Source organism: Myodes glareolus, chromosome 23 (genome assembly GCF_982192425.1).
Source record: "Myodes glareolus chromosome 23, mMyoGla1.1, whole genome shotgun sequence".
NCBI lineage: Eukaryota > Metazoa > Chordata > Mammalia > Rodentia > Cricetidae > Myodes > Myodes glareolus.
The window spans coordinates 48,737,124-48,756,050 of NC_142048.1; the positions used below are offsets into that span (position 1 = coordinate 48,737,124).

General features: G+C 47.3%; 1 protein-coding gene across 4 annotated transcripts in view; it reads left to right on the forward strand.

The window, feature by feature from the left end:
• Window positions 1-12,855, forward strand: part of Gpat4 (glycerol-3-phosphate acyltransferase 4) — a 40,502-nt gene extending 27,647 nt beyond the window's left edge. For all 4 annotated transcript variants that reach the window (XM_048456371.3, XM_048456372.3, XM_048456373.3 and 1 more), the window contains 11 exons: window positions 1-70; window positions 1,567-1,867; window positions 2,657-2,731; window positions 3,519-3,608; window positions 3,725-3,818; window positions 4,334-4,449; window positions 4,808-4,863; window positions 5,826-5,911; window positions 8,500-8,628; window positions 8,718-8,797; window positions 9,465-12,855. In XM_048456371.3, the coding sequence (XP_048312328.1) occupies window positions 1-70; window positions 1,567-1,867; window positions 2,657-2,731; window positions 3,519-3,608; window positions 3,725-3,818; window positions 4,334-4,449; window positions 4,808-4,863; window positions 5,826-5,911; window positions 8,500-8,628; window positions 8,718-8,797; window positions 9,465-9,573 (1,206 nt within the window). In that variant the 3' untranslated portion in view covers window positions 9,574-12,855. The remainder of the gene's footprint in view (window positions 71-1,566; window positions 1,868-2,656; window positions 2,732-3,518; window positions 3,609-3,724; window positions 3,819-4,333; window positions 4,450-4,807; window positions 4,864-5,825; window positions 5,912-8,499; window positions 8,629-8,717; window positions 8,798-9,464) is intronic.
• The last annotated feature ends 6,072 nt before the right edge of the window (window positions 12,856-18,927 follow it).

Genomic DNA, 18,927 nt, shown 5'->3' on the forward strand with positions numbered 1-18,927 from the left:
TGGGCTACCTTGAGAATGGAGAGAGGAGCCAAGGAGAAGAACCACCAGCTTTACAAGCCCTACACCAACGGTAGGATGGGGTGCCTTAGTCTAAAAGAGCCTCTGAGATAATGCCCAGAGTTCTGGTAGAGGTTCAGACCACTTGCTCTTGCCTATAACAAAAATACCTGAGGGGCCTTTGTAGAAGAAAACGTTTGACTTTCTGATTAGTAGAAAACTCAGGCAGGGGCTGGGCAGATGGCTTAGGGAGTAAAATGCTTGGTGTGCATTTACACAGGTTGGATCTCTAGAACCGTGTAAAACTTAGGTTCAGTGACATACCCCAGTAAAGTTCCCATGCTGGGACTAGAGACAGGCAGATTTCCGCAGCTCAGTGGCAAACCGGTCTAGCAGTCAAAGAACTTCAAGTTCAGTGTGAGCCTAGTAAAAGTGTGTGGTTGAGAGTGATTGGGAAAGATAGCTCCCATTGACCTCTGGCCTGCATCCTCATGCAGCACACACACACTCATACAGTCAATCTCCCAATTCCTCCCTCTCTTTCTCACGCAGACAGAAGAGCAAACCTGGGTAAAAGTAGAATGCCACTGGTCAAGGACCCCTTGACCACATTGCAGTATGACAGATGGTACCACATGACAGGAGTGTGTGAGAGGGCAGGAGGGGAGTGAAGAGTTGGTTTCAGTTGAAAGGAATGGCCCAAGAGAGTAGGTAGGTGTCTGGCTTACTTTTTAAAAACAAACTGATCTAAAAGAGCTAGGCATAGTGGCACATGCCTGTGTTCCCAGCAGTTGGGAGATGGAAGTAGGAGAATCAGGAATTCAAAGGCATCCTTAGCTGCGTAGTGAACTCTAAGCCAGCCATTGGTCCTAAGATCTTGTCTCAAAACCAAGCAAACAAGCAACCAAAAATCCACCAAAACCCCAACCTGATGTTGTGTGAGTGAATGTATCCCTACAGAACTACCCACCAAGAGCAAGAACAGTGCTGCTCTGTTCTGAGACAACAGTCCCATGACCTAATCACATGAGCTAATCTCTTACATTCCAGGTTTGTCTGTTTAAAGACAAACCTGTGTAGCCCTGGCTGGCCTCAGGCTCACAGAGATTTCATTGCCTATGCCTCCTGAATGTTGGGATTAAAGGCATTTGCTACCACACCTGTTGATTTTTACTCTTTGATAGTTTTATACACGTGTATAATGAACTTTAGTCCTTTTCACCCCCCATTTCCCTGTCTCATCTTCCTTTCTTCTACAGAAACCCTTCTTTTTCCTGCCTACTTTCATGCTTTTTTTGTGTAAGTGGCACACTTAGTTTAAACAGTGTTGTAAGCATGAGCCTAGGTGGAAAACTATATATATTGGAGCACGGTAGACCCCACCACTTACAACCCCAGCACTTCAGTGCTGTTGTATTGAGGGCTCCCTCTTTCTTCTCATGAAACTCTAGAGAGCATATTCACATCCAGACCACGGCACACACGTACCCTTGGTACTTTTAAAACTCAGTCTTCATACTCATGCTCCTTGTAGCATGTTGCTTGACTAGGTTTACTGTTTTTTTGCAGGAATCATTGCAAAAGATCCCACTTCTCTGGAAGAAGAAATCAAAGAAATTCGCCGAAGTGGTAGTAGCAAGGCTCTGGATAAGACACCGGAGTTTGAGCTCTCTGACATTTTCTACTTTTGCCGGAAAGGAATGGAAACTATTATGGATGACGAAGTGACAAAGAGATTCTCTGCAGAGGAGTTGGAGTCTTGGAACTTGTTGAGCAGAACCAATTACAATTTCCAATATATAAGCCTCCGGCTTACCATCCTCTGGGGTTTAGGAGTGTTGATTCGGTATTGCTTCCTTCTGCCACTCAGGTGAGGCTGTGCCTTGAAGGCCAGTGTGAGCTGCATTGCTTACCCATCTCACTTTGCCTTGTTTTCCATTTATAAAGGGGGATAGTGTGTTTGTCGTCCCCCCCTCCAGGGCTAGTCTATTTTACTCTTAGAAGGGCATACTGGGGCCTATCCCTTCAAGCCTTTATGTTCTTTACATATCATACAGAAAGAGTTGGATTTCTTTGTTTTTTGTGTATATGTGTGTGTAATGTTTTTGTATTTTGGAGAGTCTCACTGGGTAGCTCTGGCTGACCTGGAACTCACAGATATTTATCTGCCTCTACCTCTTGAGTACTGGGATTGAAGGTGTGCTCTAAGCACCATACCTGGCTAGTCGGATTTCTTAAAGACCATTTGCTTGTTGTGGGGACTGAACCCAGGGCAGAGAACATCATATACTTCCTGGCCCCCTTTCCTAAGCATAGCCTTTCCTGAATCTTGCCTTTCTGGTACAGAAGCTGTATTCATCTCCTCTTCTCTGTGCTCTTCTCAGTTTGTCTGGTACTTTCCAACTCTGCCTGCTTTTTGACAGAGGTTTTACTTCTGCCAGGGTGTTGAACCTAAGCAAGATCAGACAGGTGTCGGGCATAGCAGCTGCTGGAGAGACAGTTCACTGGTTGTTTGGAATTGCAGTCATCTCTCAATGCAGATGGTTTCCCACATTTCCAGGGGAGGCTATTGTCAGGTCTTAAGTGTGGTTTTTTGGCTCCTGCCTTTGTCTTCACACATTCACTGAATAACTGCTTTACTCTATTTGTCTTCTTACAGGATTGCACTGGCATTCACAGGGATCAGCCTCTTGGTGGTGGGCACTACCATGGTTGGATACCTGCCAAATGGAAGGTGAGTAGAGTGAGGTGATGTTGCAGCCTCAGAGCGTGAGGACTGACTGGAGGCACACTGCAACACAGCACAGCTGAGTTCTAGGTGGTTCAGATACTCCCACTGACCGTGGTATCTGTAGTAAATGTTTTTGTTTTGTAACTGATGTGAGATAGTAGCCGTGTGTGCTTACTTCTTGCAGTCTAGCCTTCACCATCTTCCCATTTTAGAGTCAGAAGGGCAGATACCACAAAGGAGTCTTGGCTCGGGTATTAACAGATTTTTATAGCATGTTTGTTTATTCTGGGAATCAAAACCAGGACCCTGTATACAGGACGAGTTCTCTGTTGCTTCTGTGCCCTCAATCTTTCAAGATGTTTAATTGCTTGGTTCTGCTAGCTCCATAAGTTGACAAGTAACTTTCTTTCTCCCCACTACTCTTCTTTCTTAAAGAAACTTTACTCCCCTAGGGAAGCTCTGAGGCCCCGTAGACTTCTGTTTTGCTGGGGCTGATAAAGAGCTTACACCTACTATGGGTTGGTGAGTTGGGAGATAGGAATCTAAGAAACCTTGGCTTGCCTATGCTGGAAATTCTAGGCCTAGAATATTTTCTACCACTACCAGGTGAATGTCATCAAGTCACATTGCATTTCTCTGATTGCATGTGGATATAAAGATGTTAAATAATACATTTGTAGGTTTTGCTATGTGTGCTAATATTTCTATAAGTACTTTGTCCACTATTAAATAGAATCAGCAACTTGTCCTGTTTTTAGACACAAACACCTCCTCTGTCCTGTTGTTGCAGGTGTAAGGAGTTTTTGAGTAAACATGTTCACTTAATGTGCTACCGGATCTGTGTGCGAGCCCTGACAGCCATCATTACCTACCACAACAGGTAAGGGAAACTCATTAACATTTGTCTAGAGCTAATGATGCTTGTGAGGTGAGAGGAGTATTCCAAACGAATTGATTCTTGCCATTTTAATTGCTTGGTATATATTTTACACCCAGGAAAAACAGACCAAGAAATGGTGGCATCTGTGTGGCTAATCATACATCTCCCATTGATGTGATCATCTTGGCCAGCGATGGCTACTATGCCATGGTACGCAGCCTCTCTTTGTGGTTTTCTTACCAGGACTAGGATCAGATCTCTAGGCCCTCCACAGAAAACTTCCTTGATTAAGGATTCAGACATGTAAATGTATTTTATGTGCAGGTCCCAACTTAGGAGGGCCACCCTAGGGCTGACTAGAAGCTGTTCTGAGTTGGTGATTGAGAGTATGGCTGGGGGTTGTGTCTTATGTCTTAGACAGGGGAGATTGCAGGAAAGGGGAGTCTTGAGAAAGCCAGGTGAGAGGCACTGAGATTACCTGAGAGAGCCATTTTATAAGTTACTCAGCTTTATGTGTTTAACTGGAGTAGCCTCTGACACTGATGGCTAAGGGGGTTCAGATCAGAGGAGGTCAAGTAGTGGTTTCTCGATGGGGAGAGACTTAAAATTATGAAGTAACAAAGAGAGGTTGGGGTGTATATTTTGTGGGGTTGTGATCCTCCCCAGAGTGGGGAGGTCTGTGTAAGAACGGCTTCACTACTAATTATTACTCTGTCTGATATTAGGTGGGGCAAGTGCACGGGGGCCTTATGGGTGTGATTCAAAGAGCCATGGTCAAAGCCTGCCCACATATCTGGTTTGAGCGTTCTGAAGTAAAAGATCGCCACCTGGTGGCTAAGAGGTAAGTGGCAAATGCTATTCAGTTGATCTAGCAAGGGCATAAACAAAAAACATTTTCAGGGTAGTTACTCCTTTATACTGAGGCTATACCATTGTAATAAAGTTTTAGGACATCTAAAAAGGTTGTAAATAAACACAATATTTATTTAAGTTATTTATTTATGTTTTCATTATATCCTTCCCAATAAACAAGTTAAGAACTGTGGTTCTTGCTTGTTTTGGGTAGTGCTGGGTAGGTTATTGTATATGCTGGGCAAGTGGTTCATTACTGAGATTTACAGATTAGATGCCAAAAATTTTGATTGCTGTGTGCAACCTATAAGGTCATTGACTGTTCCTTTTATTTCTATTTCCTAAAGACTGACTGAGCACGTACAAGATAAAAGTAAGCTGCCCATCCTCATCTTCCCAGAAGGTACAAAGTGACGGGAGTGGGAGACCAGGCCCTGAGCCTTGGGTAATGCTGGGGAAGGGGGACCAGACTCTGAGCCTTGGGTAACGCTGGGGAGGGGGACCAGACCCTGAGCCTTGGGTAACTCTAGGGAGGGGAACCAGGCCCTGAACCCTGGGTAATGCTGGGGAAAGGGGACCAGACCCTGAGCCTTGGGTAACGCTGGGGAGGGGGACCAGGCCCTGGGCTTTGGGTAATGCTGAGGAAGGGGGACCAGAATCTGAGCCCTGGGTAACGCTGGGGAGGGGAAACAAGCCTCGAGCCTTGGATACCTCTGGGGAGGGGGACCAGGCCCTGAACCCTGGGTAACGCTGGGGAGAGAGATCAGTTCCTGTGTCCTGGGTAACAGTGGGGCCTTTTAGTATGGGAGACTAACAATTTGGGTCAGTTGAGAAGTTTGGTTACGTTTCATAGTGTGTACCTCGCCAGTGCAGGATCCCTTCTATGGTACTACTGACAAGTAGCTTTCTAGCCTCTTGTAGAATACTCGCCGGTCTCCTTGGCATCCCTGCTCCAAGCCTGAGGCTGGGACAGTGGCCTGAAACAGGAGAAAAGGAATGAGGACTGCATTTGTCCAGCTCCCTTAGTGTTCATTCATGATTTGGGTGATGATTGACTTATGCTCTTTGAGGATTATTTTTAGTGCTGAAGAAACACTGGGTAGCTGGGCGATGGTAGTGCACACCTTTAATCCCAATACTTGAGAGGCAGAGACAGGTGGATCTCTGAGTTTGAGGCCAACCTGGTGTACACAGCTATTTCCAGGACAGCCAGGACTGTTGCATAGAGAAACGCTGCCTCGAAAAAACAAAATAATTAAAAAAAAAAAAAAAAGAAAGAAAGAAAGAAAGAAAGAAAGGAAAAAAAAAAGAAACTCTGGGTAGAAGTCCAGAAAGAAAGGGTTTTCTCTTGCCTGTGTTTTTCAGGAACCTGCATCAATAACACATCAGTGATGATGTTCAAAAAGGGAAGCTTTGAAATTGGAGCCACTGTTTACCCTGTTGCTATCAAGGTATAAGACCTCTGAGGCCAGCTCGAATGCACAAGTGGGAAGTGGGGATTGGTGAGCTAGTCAGGGCTGCTCCTTTCTCTCTACCAGCATTGCCAGCCTGTGTGGGCAGAGCAGTAGAAAAGGAGGATGCTGGTGGGGTGCATAGGGATGTGGGATATGGGAGGAAAAGGGCTTCCAGGTTCTGCAGACAGAAACTTCATAAGCTCTGTAATTGTGTCCTCACTACTTTGTTCTTTAGAGACTTTGTTGAAGCATAGGACACTCGATTGCACAGGTGACTGGTGCCAGTAGCAGAGGGGGTTGTAAGCTGAACTTGTGCAGTGGGTGGAGTGGAGAGAATGGATGGCTCTTTGTTCTCCTATGTGCAGTAAGCACACCACTGCAGTGGGTTTCAGTATCCTTATTCGAGCAACTGTAGACTGGATCCTGGAGCTTCACTCACTCCTGTTTCCATCCTTCAGGAAGGAACTTGTCCTAACTAATCCCTTAGACACCCTGGAAACATGGGGTGGTTCAACCAGTCAGCCTTCCTGTATTTCTCAATTTCCTTATCCCCCTCTAGCCTATTGCAGATCTGTATTACTTCTAAAAGAGTCTAGTCCTCAAGAGTATTATCCAAACAGTTTGTTTTCAGTAATGTCAATATACTTAGACTGAGATTTTAGAGCAGGGTCTGAAGTTGTGAACAGCTCTGTTTAGCCCCTGCCTTTCGGGTGTCTGTTTGCAGTGTTGTAGAAACATGCCCACTTGGTTTTCAGCTTTTCCACACAACTCCTGGGTAGGTAGACAACACCTTCTACAACTAAGCAGACCACCGAGCCCACTAATACCTGAATATTGGCTGCAGGCTCACTGATGAATAGGCCTGGCCAGTCTAGCCATAAGTAGGGATGGCATGCCAAAGAATAGTCTTTAATCAGGGTCTGCTGTGAGAGTAGAGAGTGGAGTCTATATCCCACATGAATTAATATTTTCTAGAGGAACAGAACAGGATCGAACAAATGGGTGTGTGTGTGAGTATCTTACACGCTGTGGTCCAGCTAATCCAACAATGCCTGTTTCCCAGCAGAAAGTTCAAAAATTCAGTAGTTGTTCAGTCTACAAGGCTGATTTCTTAGTTGATCTTCAATATATGCCAGAATCTTGAGGGTCCAATGTGAGTGAAGGGATGGACTTGCTAGTGAGATTGATGACAAGCAGACAAGGAGAGCAAACTTGGGTGACACCAGAAGGTGTGACCCAGATTAAAGGTAGATCCTCCCACCTCAAAAGATTCAGTTAAGGAAGAAAAGAATATTAGAACCCTTGGAACCGGAGTTACAGGTGACTTTAATTTGACATGTAGGTGCTGGGAATTGAAACCAGGTCCTCTGGAAGAGCAGCCACTGCTCCTAACTGCTGAGCCATCTCTCCATTTCCTCTTAGTGGTATTTAAGGTGCATTCATTAATGTGTTAGGTTTTAGTTTCTGTTGTTAAATCTGTATTTTTATAGTTAGGACTTAATCTCAGCAGAGTATTTTGAATTCGGTATTCTGAATTGGACAGTTGAAACTCCATCCACGAAATCTCCATGACAGTACTCTACAGACATCCTTCTGTCAGGGAGGCAACAGTGGTGGTACCTTGATCCTGTGGGATAGCTCTTGAAATTCTTTCATTTGTTCATTCTCCGTGCTGACCCTTGGTTTGTGCTTTTGTGGTCAATGCACTGCCTCATCTAACATTTGGTAGCAACTGCCCATGCTCTGTGCTCAGGCAGCCTTCTAAAGGACTCAGCTCTTCCTGTTACTTCTCATGTACCTTCCCTCACCAGACTTTCCTACCCCTGAGGTTACTGTGGGCTAATGGTTGAATAGCTGCAATCATTTCTCACAAAACCCTTAGGAACAAGCCTTTTCTCTTCATTAAAATCATTGACAAATGCAAGTACCTAATACACTTGTTTGTTGAGACCTCATGAGACTAATGGGTGTGGACCCATTTACTAATGAATACTGGTGATTTAATTAGCAGAGTTTTCTGCCCATATAGAAATTCACTTTGTTAGAATTATAAATATGTAAATTATATTTGCAATACTTAAGGGTTTTTTTTGCAATACTTAAGTTTTAATATAGTATATTGCAAGCTTTGTGTTTCTTTCTTAGTCTGCAGCATCAGAAATTTTCTTTTGAATGTCCCATGAAAAAGTTGATTATGTGTGAAGGTGTCTTTGTTTATACTTTATATACATTAGGAGATGCCTTGATGTTTAAGATAGGCCTCATAAGAGAGGAAAGGATGCATGAAGCAAGCACAGTGGACTATTCCTAATGATTGAACCTAGGAAATGAGTGGCTGATATTTTGTTATCCTGCATTCTGTTTTTGGATTGTCTGAAAATGTTTGTGTGTGAGTGCAAGATAAGGCTCTCTGAGGCAAGAACTGTTTGGGTGTGGTGGTCAGGAAAGACTCCCCGATGGCCTGAGTGAGTCTGGGGGCCATGACCTTAGAGCCACTTCAGCCGTATTTAACTGGATCCCTGCCCCTGTGAACCCTCCCCAAGCACTGGTATAGTCCTTACATCCAGTCTCCTCTCCTTTTGCAGTATGACCCTCAGTTTGGTGATGCCTTCTGGAACAGCAGCAAGTACGGGATGGTGACATACTTGCTGAGAATGATGACCAGCTGGGCCATTGTCTGCAGTGTTTGGTACCTGCCTCCTATGACCAGAGAGGTAGGTGTCTCCAGTCCTCCAGTGCAAGTCTTCGTGTGCTGTGGTGTTCAAGAGTTTGGCAGAGTGTTTTCATTCATTCTCTGTTACAGAAAGATGAAGATGCTGTGCAGTTTGCTAACAGGGTGAAGTCTGCCATTGCCCGGCAGGGAGGATTGGTAGACCTTCTGTGGTGAGTAGTACTGACTCCAGAGAATATGTGCCTCTGCAGCAAAGGGCTCCTCCCTGGCACAGAGCGTGGAACCTGCTTGCCATAGAGAAGAACTCTCCAGGCTCCTTTCCCAGTTCCAGCCAATAATGCCAGTGCTGTGTTGTCCTTGGGAACATAGAGTTGTGGGCCTTTGCCCAGTCTGTTGGGACTTCCAGTTTGTGCCTCTAGGTCGAGATGACCCTATTCTGTTTGGAAACTTCAGAGGGAAGAATGTAGAATTTCCTCTGTTGTCTATGTACTGTGTTTGAAAAGTCCACATTTTCTTTTCTACATTTTCTTGCCTGTCTCCTAGCAGAGGAGGCGACACACTTTTTCTGTACAGTTTATAGGTCTCTTGCAACCACTTATTTGTGCCATTTGTAGTATGAAAGCAACCAAAGAGAATATATGAACAAGTAGTCATGACTGTGTCTCACTGAAACTTCCCTACAGGAACAGATGTAAGGCAGGGTCTGAGCTTTTGTTCCGTGGGTCTGAATTAACCCCTAGCGTCTGCAGGAGTTAAACTCAAGTTAAGGAGGAGCTTGATCCATGATTCCTGCCAGATTTTGGCCATATAATGCATCTGCCATACTACAGAGCTGACCAGTGGCCTTCTCTGTTGCTATATTAGCCTTTGTCTTTCCAGGGATGGTGGATTGAAGAGAGAAAAAGTGAAGGACACATTCAAGGAGGAGCAGCAGAAACTGTATAGCAAGATGATTGTTGGTAACCATGAGGATCGGAGCCGGTCCTGAGCCTCTGCCTGGTCCTGGCTGGAGCTGCCACCTCTAAATTCTGACAAGTGAGCCAGCTGGAGTTGTTGCTGCCACAACCTCTGCCACCATCCCTGCCACCCACTGCTGCATCTTCCAGACTCTGGCCCTCAGGCTGTTCTGGGCTCCAGAGCTCCTGAGCTCCATCAGAGCCCCGTGCGCTGCCCGCTGTCCTCTAACCAGAGAGCTGCTGGCCGGGGCTCCCCGGGACAGAATGCTCTTGTTCCTTTATAGTCAGCCTCGAAGAGGAAGACCATTAAAGCAGCTCTGTAGTGTGCAAGCTAGTGGGAAGGCTGGCCCTGTTCTTGCCCTGAGAGAATGTTGGGTGTTATTGTGTAGGGACATACACATGCTGGGGAAAGTCAGAAGAGACACTGCTGAGGCAGGTGCCCAAACAGCCTCCAGCCTGGGAGCTTTTAGATGGGACAAGAAGAAAGCTGTCTACAGGAGTGTTGGTGCCACTCAGCAGATGGAGTTATAAGTTCTTGTGTCATGCTTACGAAGATCAGCAGGGGAGATAGGAAGAAGCCAGTGGGCTACTGGCCAGTTAGCTAGCCCCAGGATGATTTGATTCAGACTCTAGGCTGAGCCTGAGTCCCCCACATGACTTGTCTGTTTACTGTGTCTCAGTTTCCCTGTCTGTTACATGGAATTGCCAAGGGTGGTGATAACCTACCTCACAGGGTTGTTGTGGGGATTCTAGTACTAGTATATGTGAAGGAAATGGATGCTGGCCTTACAGGGATGGCTTCATAGGGTGTGGCAGGACAAGGTCAGCACTCTCAGCTGCTGCCCAGGATTTTAAACTTGTTTTGTGAGTAAATAAAACTGGATGGTAAATGAACTTAGGGACTTTGCCTTCACTCCCCAAGAAATGTATTTCTTGCCAGTTAACAGCGGTGGTACTTGAAAGTGACGCTGGCCTACAGGGTCTGGAATGAGGATAGTTTTGCTCAGGAGAGGGTAACCTTTCAGATTAAATGTTTTCATGTCTCCATTTCTAGCTTTCTCCCCAGATGAGAGCCATGGAAACAAACTGTTGATGAGGTTGGAGAGAGGCCCTGACCGTGGCATTCTGGATTTGAGAACTGTGGGACACAGCAGATATTAAAGTGTGAGGAGGGAGCAGAAGTGCTGGGGAGGACTGATGAGTTAGGCAGGAGGGATGGGTACACTACATGCACCCATGGGAGAAATGGCAGGCCTGCAAGCCACCCAACAACACCAAAGTCAGCCTCTGTTTCTTCTGAGGTGCACCAACTTTGAATTCCTCCGAAGGAAGAGTTCCCTCCTACCCACATGATCTCCAAGTCTAGGAGTGCAACCTGGCTCCCAAGGCTGTGACTGATGCCACTCTGACACTTGAGGACCCTTTGGTGTCACTGCACCTTCCTGTCACCTCATAGCATCCCATTCCTTCCTGCCTGCTCCATTCCCGGTGGAAAACACTTTTCAAATAAAAACACCAATGACTGTAAGAACAGCCTCGTGGGGACTGTTTTACAAATGTTCAAAAATAAAAAGTGGGTCTCGGCTTATGTAGAATGTAGTGTTTCAGTGCTGTCCTCTGAAAACGTCTAGGGTCATGCATCCTTTGAAATTTCCGCTGGTGGTAGAGAGTTTTTAACCTTGCTTTTACTCAGATCACATCCCACTCACCCGTGGCACAGCAGGGAACAGTGAGAAGTCTGTGCGTCTTTTCTGGGCACTGGTCCAGGAACTCCTGCTAGTCTGCCGTTTTTTTAACTGGGTCCTGCAGGCTCCCAGTCACTGCAAGCCGCATGATACAAAGAGGGTCTCATGGACAGCCTGAATGTACAAGAGCTTCGATCCCACTTGCCAGCCTGCTGCCCCCTTGCTATGTTGTCTTTATTTCTCTATTTTCTGACTTAAACCGGACGATTTCTGAGGCCTTACACACCTCTGAAGTTTCAGTAGGTGTATGCGTGTGTACCCTATGTGCATACAGATGTGTGGGTAGCAGTGCGTGTGGAGGTCAGAGAACAGCCTCAGCTGTTCATTCTCCAGTCGGGCCTCACCTTGTTTTTTGAGACGGGGTCTCTTTGACCTAGGCTGATTGGCCAGTGAGTCTGTCGTCTCTGCTTCCCCAGCACAGCGATTAAAAGTAGAAGCCACCGTCCTAGCCTTTTTTTTTTTTAACGTTGGTTCTAGGAGCTCACACTCAGGACTTCATGCTTGCAATGCAAGTGCTTTATTGACTGAGCTCTTATTCCAGCTCCGGTTCCATTAAAAGCCCATTGCTCACACGTGAGCTTTGAGCCCTAAAATTATGTGGGTCCATTTTAAGCTGTTGAGTCCCCCTGCAAACCCAGCTTGGGAAGCTAACCACCTCGGGCCCAGACCTGCTGGATAGTTGGGATTGTGGATCACAGACAATTTTCACTCAAACAGGACATTTTACCAACTAGTTAAAGAGCTTTCAAATCAGGCCAGTAAAAGTCCTCTGGTAACAGGAAGGAAGCTCAGTAGAAGGATGTCAGCCTGGCCAGGCCCTGTAAATAAAGCTTGGGAGCCAGTTTACGTCAGCACTGCTCCCTGTTGGTGTCCTTCGGAGATGTGCTAGAGACGGTGGGCCAGGGCAGTAGCAAGGGGCTTTTAGATACTGAAAGGCTGGCTAGTGGACACTAACCAGTTGTCTTGTGGCAATCTGGGCCTATAAACCCTGTGGCTTCCTTCTACAATTTACCAAATGTCAACTGTTTGGATTGGTGTTCACTGCTGGCCGCTGATGTCTGAAAGATATTACCATGTTGCTGCAGGTGCCATCCACCTGCTGTACATCTTAGCTGCCAGACTCAGTTTCTCCAGGTGCACCCTCCTGGGTGGCCTGGAATATCCCAACTCATGCGCACAGACCCTTGGACAGGCTAAGAGATGACCATCTGGCCATCCATCTTACACCACACTCACTCCCTTCTCCCCCAGTCAATATGTCTCTCTCCAATGGGAAAGTTAATAAATTTTGCTCTAGATTAAAAGTATTGATTATTTCATTTGTAAACAATAAATAAAAAGGAGGAACTTTTCACTGCACCAGGGCTAGCGTCTGGTGTATTTTGCTGGTGAAATTTTGCTTGCTGTTTGGGGGGGTGGGCTTCTCATATGCATTCCGACCGGCCAGCAGCATTGATTTCCTATTAGTCTCCCAGCACCACCCAGTAACACATCATTTCAGTACCTGCTATTAATGGTCTTTTGATAAATAATCACTTGTAAGTCAATAAATTTTTATTAAACACTGTAGCTCTTTGATTTATTAAAATCCGACCATGTTTGTCTGGGAGAAAAGGGATGCTGAATTGAAGTGGAGATCTTCATACATCTTCCTGACGCGGAGCAGTCACTGCACACTCCAGAGAAAAACAATTGCATTTTAACAGAAACAAAACAGCCGAGTTTGGAACTTGGGCCCAGGGAAACTTTATCTCAGTCAGTGTCGCGCTTACCCTGCCGGGAGCAATAGCAAGCCAGCAGAGGAAGAACTTGTGTTGGCTTCTGAGCAAGCAGTGCCATCCCCTGCTTGACTGCCTCTGGGTGGCACTGAGGGGGCTGGGCAGGTCCCTGGGCACTTAATAAGCAACCTTTTCCAGGGTCAAGTGGGCCGTGGATCAAACACCTGTAGGAGCAGATACTTAAAATGGACTGGAGACAAAGGACCTTTAAACTAACTGGCCATCTTTCCAAAGCCACACCCAGGTCAGGGAATGCCTAGAGACGATGGATGTTGATCATAAAGGAGAGCCCACAGCTACAGATTGGAAGTCTGTCTTTTGTGCCGTACAGTGTGAAGTGTTTGACACCTGAAGCCTGGCTGTACATCAGTTGCTCTGTGGAGCTGCTCAGCCGGAGTCCTTACCCAGGGGGATGTTAGGGAAAGGGCAGTCAGGTTGGATGGTCACTGTCAGAACAGCTGGGGCCTGGAGAGGTGGCTCAGTGGCTAAAAGCACTGCAGTTCAAGGGTCTCGGTTATGTTCCCAGCACTCAGACAGCTTACAGCTGCCTGTGACTCCAGTTCTAAGGGACCTGGTGTCTCTCTGGACTCCTAGGACACACACACAGACATGCACATACAAATAATTTTCAAAACTCTGGAGGCGCTTGGTCACCTGTCAATACATAGCGTGGTGGGCAGAGACATGACAGGACAGGGGAAGAAGTCCACGAGCCAGGTCTGCACACTTTAATCCAACACCCCGGAGGCAGGGGGAGGCGGATCTCTGAATTCAAGGCTAGCTTGATCTACATAGTGAGTTCTAGACCTGCATGGAATACACAGTGATAACCTGTATTGGGGAAAAATAAAATCGACTGGTGTTCTCTTGACAACTACCTGCTGCAGGCTTTCTCAGGAACTGTTGGAGTTTTCTCTTCTGTCCCCGTCTAAGATGGCAGGGAGTCATCGGACTTTGAAGAGTGAACTGCAAGGATCGGCACACTACTGTTTGAACGCATGACTTGTGTCCCCAGATGCAGGAGGTTGGTCAGGGAACCTGGCTCCTCTTCTAAGGACTTCAGGCCTGTGCCTGAGCCCCAGTCCCAATGTCATTGGGTGGTGTGCCACACCCAGGAAGCCAAAGGAAGCAAGAATAGAGCTTTCTAGAGCATGGATGACTTGAGTTTTCTGTGCAAAATTCAAGTTCATTTTTTGCTTTGTAGCCTAAGTTGATCTTGAACCTGTTAGACTCCCACTAGGGCTCCTGAGTGTAGGTCACGGGTGTGTGCCACCACACCCAGCTCAAGACCACTCTCAAGATGGAACAGACAACTTCCTAACCTTTGCTACTTCACCTGACTTCTGCCCAGGTTCATTCCATTCTAGGAGGACTTTGGTGGAGACAGGGGTGAAGAGTCATCTGTTTCCTCTGCTCCAAGATGACTTCCTGAGGTCAAAAGCGCTGGGAGAGGAGTGTCTTGCTCGGAAGCTCCTGTTGTAGCTGAAGTGGAGGTGAGGGAGGTGAAGCTGGGACAAGGATGGCATCAGAAAGGACATTTGGGCATCTCCCACCAGCAATTTCACCACCTGTTGAAACCAGGAGACAACATAAGATTAAGGGAACAGCAGAGATTGGGGATCTCCAGAAAAGAGGATGTGGTTTTCTCTTTCTTGACTCTGTGGGCCTGCAACCACATTTGAAGGACACTTGAGCCATGTCCCAGATCACCGATGCAGTACTGAGAGAACCGTAGCTAGGGCCTTCCTACTTGGTCCCATGAGTTTTCGTGGAAGATGTCTTCAGGCTGCCCAAGATCTGCATCCCATCCCATGACCTAGACATCATGGTTCTTCCTTGAGAAGCAGCAGGTGGCGACTGGAGGCCCCTGGATGCATGGGCCCTCCTGCTTGGCCCTGCTCCTTGTGCATGGCGCCCTGTACTGGGCCCTGAGAAGGCCTTGCTGCAGCAGATTGATCCGCCAGCTGTGATTTGTCATTTCTGAGACAGGAGCTGTTTTCTCTTGCTTCAGGAGGCCCCTTCGACACCTGCTTTATTTTTCTTCCTGCGCTGACGTGACGGGAGACAGGTGTTAAACTACTTAATCACTTTAAAATTGTTTTAATTTTCTGTTTTTTATTGATCGCTCCAGCACCAATTAATCAGCTCACTGGACCAGGCAGTTAGTACATTAAAAATTGTCAGGGAGGCCGTGCATCTTGCAAAATGTCTAAAAAATATTCGGCTAACAAATTTTGTTTTTCCTTGGCATGCAACAGTCCTTGGCCCATGGACCTACCTCCCACTCAGAAAGGACCCCTGCCTCTGGGATTTTCATGTCGGAATATTGGGGGTACAGGAGGAACCCAGGCCCAGGCTCTCGATGGAGATGAGCGGAAGCAGTAACCTTTGCTTGCCTCTTTGCACCTCCTCTCCACTTTAGCTTGTGGAGCAGCCCTAGGTCAGCTCTAACCAGGTTTTTCTTCCCTGGGACATCAGCACTTTTCACCTTCTCACGGTGCCAAAGCTTTCTCCCTGGGGCAAGGGATGGCTGAACTTGGTAAACTGACTTGGCAGACAACTGTACCATACTGTCTTATCCCTGTTCCCCCAGTCATGAGCCTGGAGCCCTTCTGTGGGGGTGTCCTGGGTAGCCACACTGCCCTCACTACTGCCCCACGCACTATGAACCCTTGACTCACCTGTAATCACCCCACTAGAAAACGATGCAGCAATCGCCTCGTACTTCTGGAGCTACATAAACCACAGATGCTCTCCGGGAGCCAGCATCGCTTCTAGAGAGCAGACACACTTGCTTTCCCATTTCTCCCTTTGGCTCGGGTTACCTATTGCTTTATTAGGGCAAGGCATAACCTGGGTTATGGTTGCTTCCTAGTGGATGCCCTCACCCCAAAATGTCTTTCGCTCACTTGCTCCCTCTAGGTCCATCCATCTTATTCCCCATGTGGGCAGGAGTCACCCTCACCCCACCCCACTCCTTGCATCATCACAGGGGACTCCACCAAACCTCAGGCAGCCTTTGCAGATTGGTTCTGGAAGGGCCAGGACACGAGCCCTGCCCACGAGGGTGCTCTAGGAGATGTGAGGCTCCCGAGGGCCAGGCCCAGTGTTCTCTGCATCCTGGCGACTGCCCTCAGCCCCACCTGCTCTGTATTAATTGTTATATGATTGGGTTAGCATTATAATCTAGTATTGATTTTTCTCTCTGGATGCCATGCTTTATTTGCTCACATCTGCCTGTGTTTAATTGGTGCTTTGCTCTGGAAACAAGAGATCCTATCAGCCTGTTGGGTTTTCCCTGGGCACACTGGCATGCACACAACCCAGCACCCACCCTCTCGCGGCCTCTCCCTGACCTTCCCACCTCCGGGCATTCCTGGGGTGTGAGGGGAATGGGTAGTGACCCAGAAGGGCCTTTTTTTGTATACTTGACCTCATAAGTGTGGGTTCAATTTTCTTTGTGTGAAGTGTGTGTGTGTGTGTGTGTGTGTGTGTGTGTGTGAGAGAGAGAGAGAGAGAGAGAGAGAGAGAGAGAGATCATAGGGAAGGAAAACATTGTCTTTGGAGTTGGACCTGGGTTCACGTCTACCCTGTCTGTGTATATGACCTGATGCTAACCCATTGCATTTTCTGAACTGTAATGTCGCTTCATTGCTGAAGAATCCCGCTGTGTAGGATTCTTGAAGGTTGTGTGTCAGCCTATATGAGGCTTGGCACACTGTAGGTTCTCAATAAACAGCCCCTCCTTTGTCAGGGTCTTCTTCGGCCTTAGTAGCTGCATATTGCCTGGTACAGCCCTCGGCATGTAGATCAGTCCTGGACACCTTGTTAATCCCTGTGTCCTGGTTGTGGCTGGTGGCTTCTCACCTAGCCCAAGGCCAGGATTTCTGTCTCCTCCTGTGCCTACTAAGGCCATTCTTAACACACCCAGTCTGGCGTCTGTATTTTTGATTTCTTTTTTCCTGACTGGTCTGGCATCTGACCAGGTTCACCCTGGACTTTCTGCAGTGAAGGGAAGACGTAAGAGCTGGAAGCAAACACTGGCTTCCTGTTGACACAAGCTAACTCTCTTGCTTGGCCAAGTGAATGTACCACCCTCACGTTAGTAAGATTAATGGGGCTTGTTTCCGGCTGGGAGAGGCCCCGTGAGGACTCTGTACATTGTTTCTGGGCTGACCGTGGAGACCATCCTGCCAACTGCTGTTCAGGAGAGACAGGTCTGCTGTTTCCAATGGTGTGGTTCCTCCTTGAGCCAGGGCAGGAGGAAGAATTGCTGTTTAAGGACTGAAAGCTGCCTGTGTCCTGCCCCGATGGACTAGTTTTTATAAGAAACCCTCCCCAGTAGGTTTCAAATGTATCTAGGGGCTGACCTGCCTTTCTCTCCAAGTATGTGGACCCTTGTACTTGGGCAGGAAGCATGGTTAAATGACTATAGCCTTGGTTCATTGTCCTGCAGAGGGAGGGAGGGGTTCACAAGGAAGCCTAGAATCTGTGGGGCGCCTGGCAAAGGAGTGTCAGAGGGAGGAGTCCCAGTCAGGAGGTGATGTCACAGGAGTAATACAGAACAGTGACAGTTGTGTGACTTTGTTAAATAGCCCATGGCGTATCATACAGAGGAGTCGTGATCTGGGTATGCACCCTCCAAAGTCCATGTGTTAACAGCTTGATTTCCATCGGGAAGTGGTAAAAACTCTTAAGAGTGTGGTCTAACAGGAGTTTTAGGTCAGTTAGGGTACGCTCTTGAAGGATGCTGGTCCTTCTCTCTCTCGGCTTCTTGGCCCTCATGAGGGAGCAGCTTTGCTCAAACCATGTGTTCTCTACTCTACCATCACGCCTGCCTCATCTCAGACTTAAAGCAATGGAGCCAAGTGTGCTGGCTAGATTTATGTTAACTTGACACAAGCTGGAGTCATTGGAGAAGAGGGAGCCTCAGTTGAGAAAATGCCTCCCTAAGATCCAACTGTAGGCAAGCCTGTAGGGCATTTTCTTAATTAGTGATTGATAGGGGAAAGGAGCCATTATGGGGCCGCCCTTGGGCACCTGGGGACCTTGGGTTCTAAAAGAAAGCAGGCTGCGCAAGCCATGAGAAGCAAGCCCATGAGCAACATCCTCCATGGCCTCTGCATCAACTCCTACCTCTGGGTTCCTGCCCAGTTTGAGTTCCTGCCTTGGCTTCCCTCAGTGGCCTATGGCTCAGGGTCTGTAAGTCAAATAAACCCTCTCCTCCCCAAGTTGCTTTGGTCACCGTGATTCATCACAGCAACAGTTACCCTACCAAAGACAGCAAGTAACCAAGGGCCCAGACCTCCATGACTGTAAGCCAAAGGAAGCCTTCCTTTTTGTAGGTTGATGATGTCACTGTATGTATGTCACTGTAAAGCCATACTAACAGGAAGGGGCAGGGGCTGGACTGTTGTGCTTCCAGATGTGCCATTGATGCTGTTGGGACCCCTTAAGCACCTTCGGCTCCCTCCGCAACTGCAGGGCACACATGCAGCTTCCCACCCTCCAACCAGTCAATGCAGTGCAAGAATGGCAAAGCCCACATTTTGCCGTTTTCCAGAATGCAGCTGCAGAAATTTAGCAGATTCTCAGAAAGCAATGTCTCAAGTAAGAGGAAAAGAGCTGCAGAGATGGCTCAGTGTTTGAAGGCACAGACTACTCTCCTAGGGGACCTGAATTTGATTCCCAGCACCTACATGACAATCCAGTCGCCATCTGTAACTCCAGTTCTAGGAGAGCCGACCCCCTCTTCTGGCCCCCTTGGGCACCAGGAACACACTTGGCACACAGACTTCCATGCAGGCAAAACACCTATATGTATAAAATATTATTTTAAAAAATAAATGAAAAGTTTGAAGCC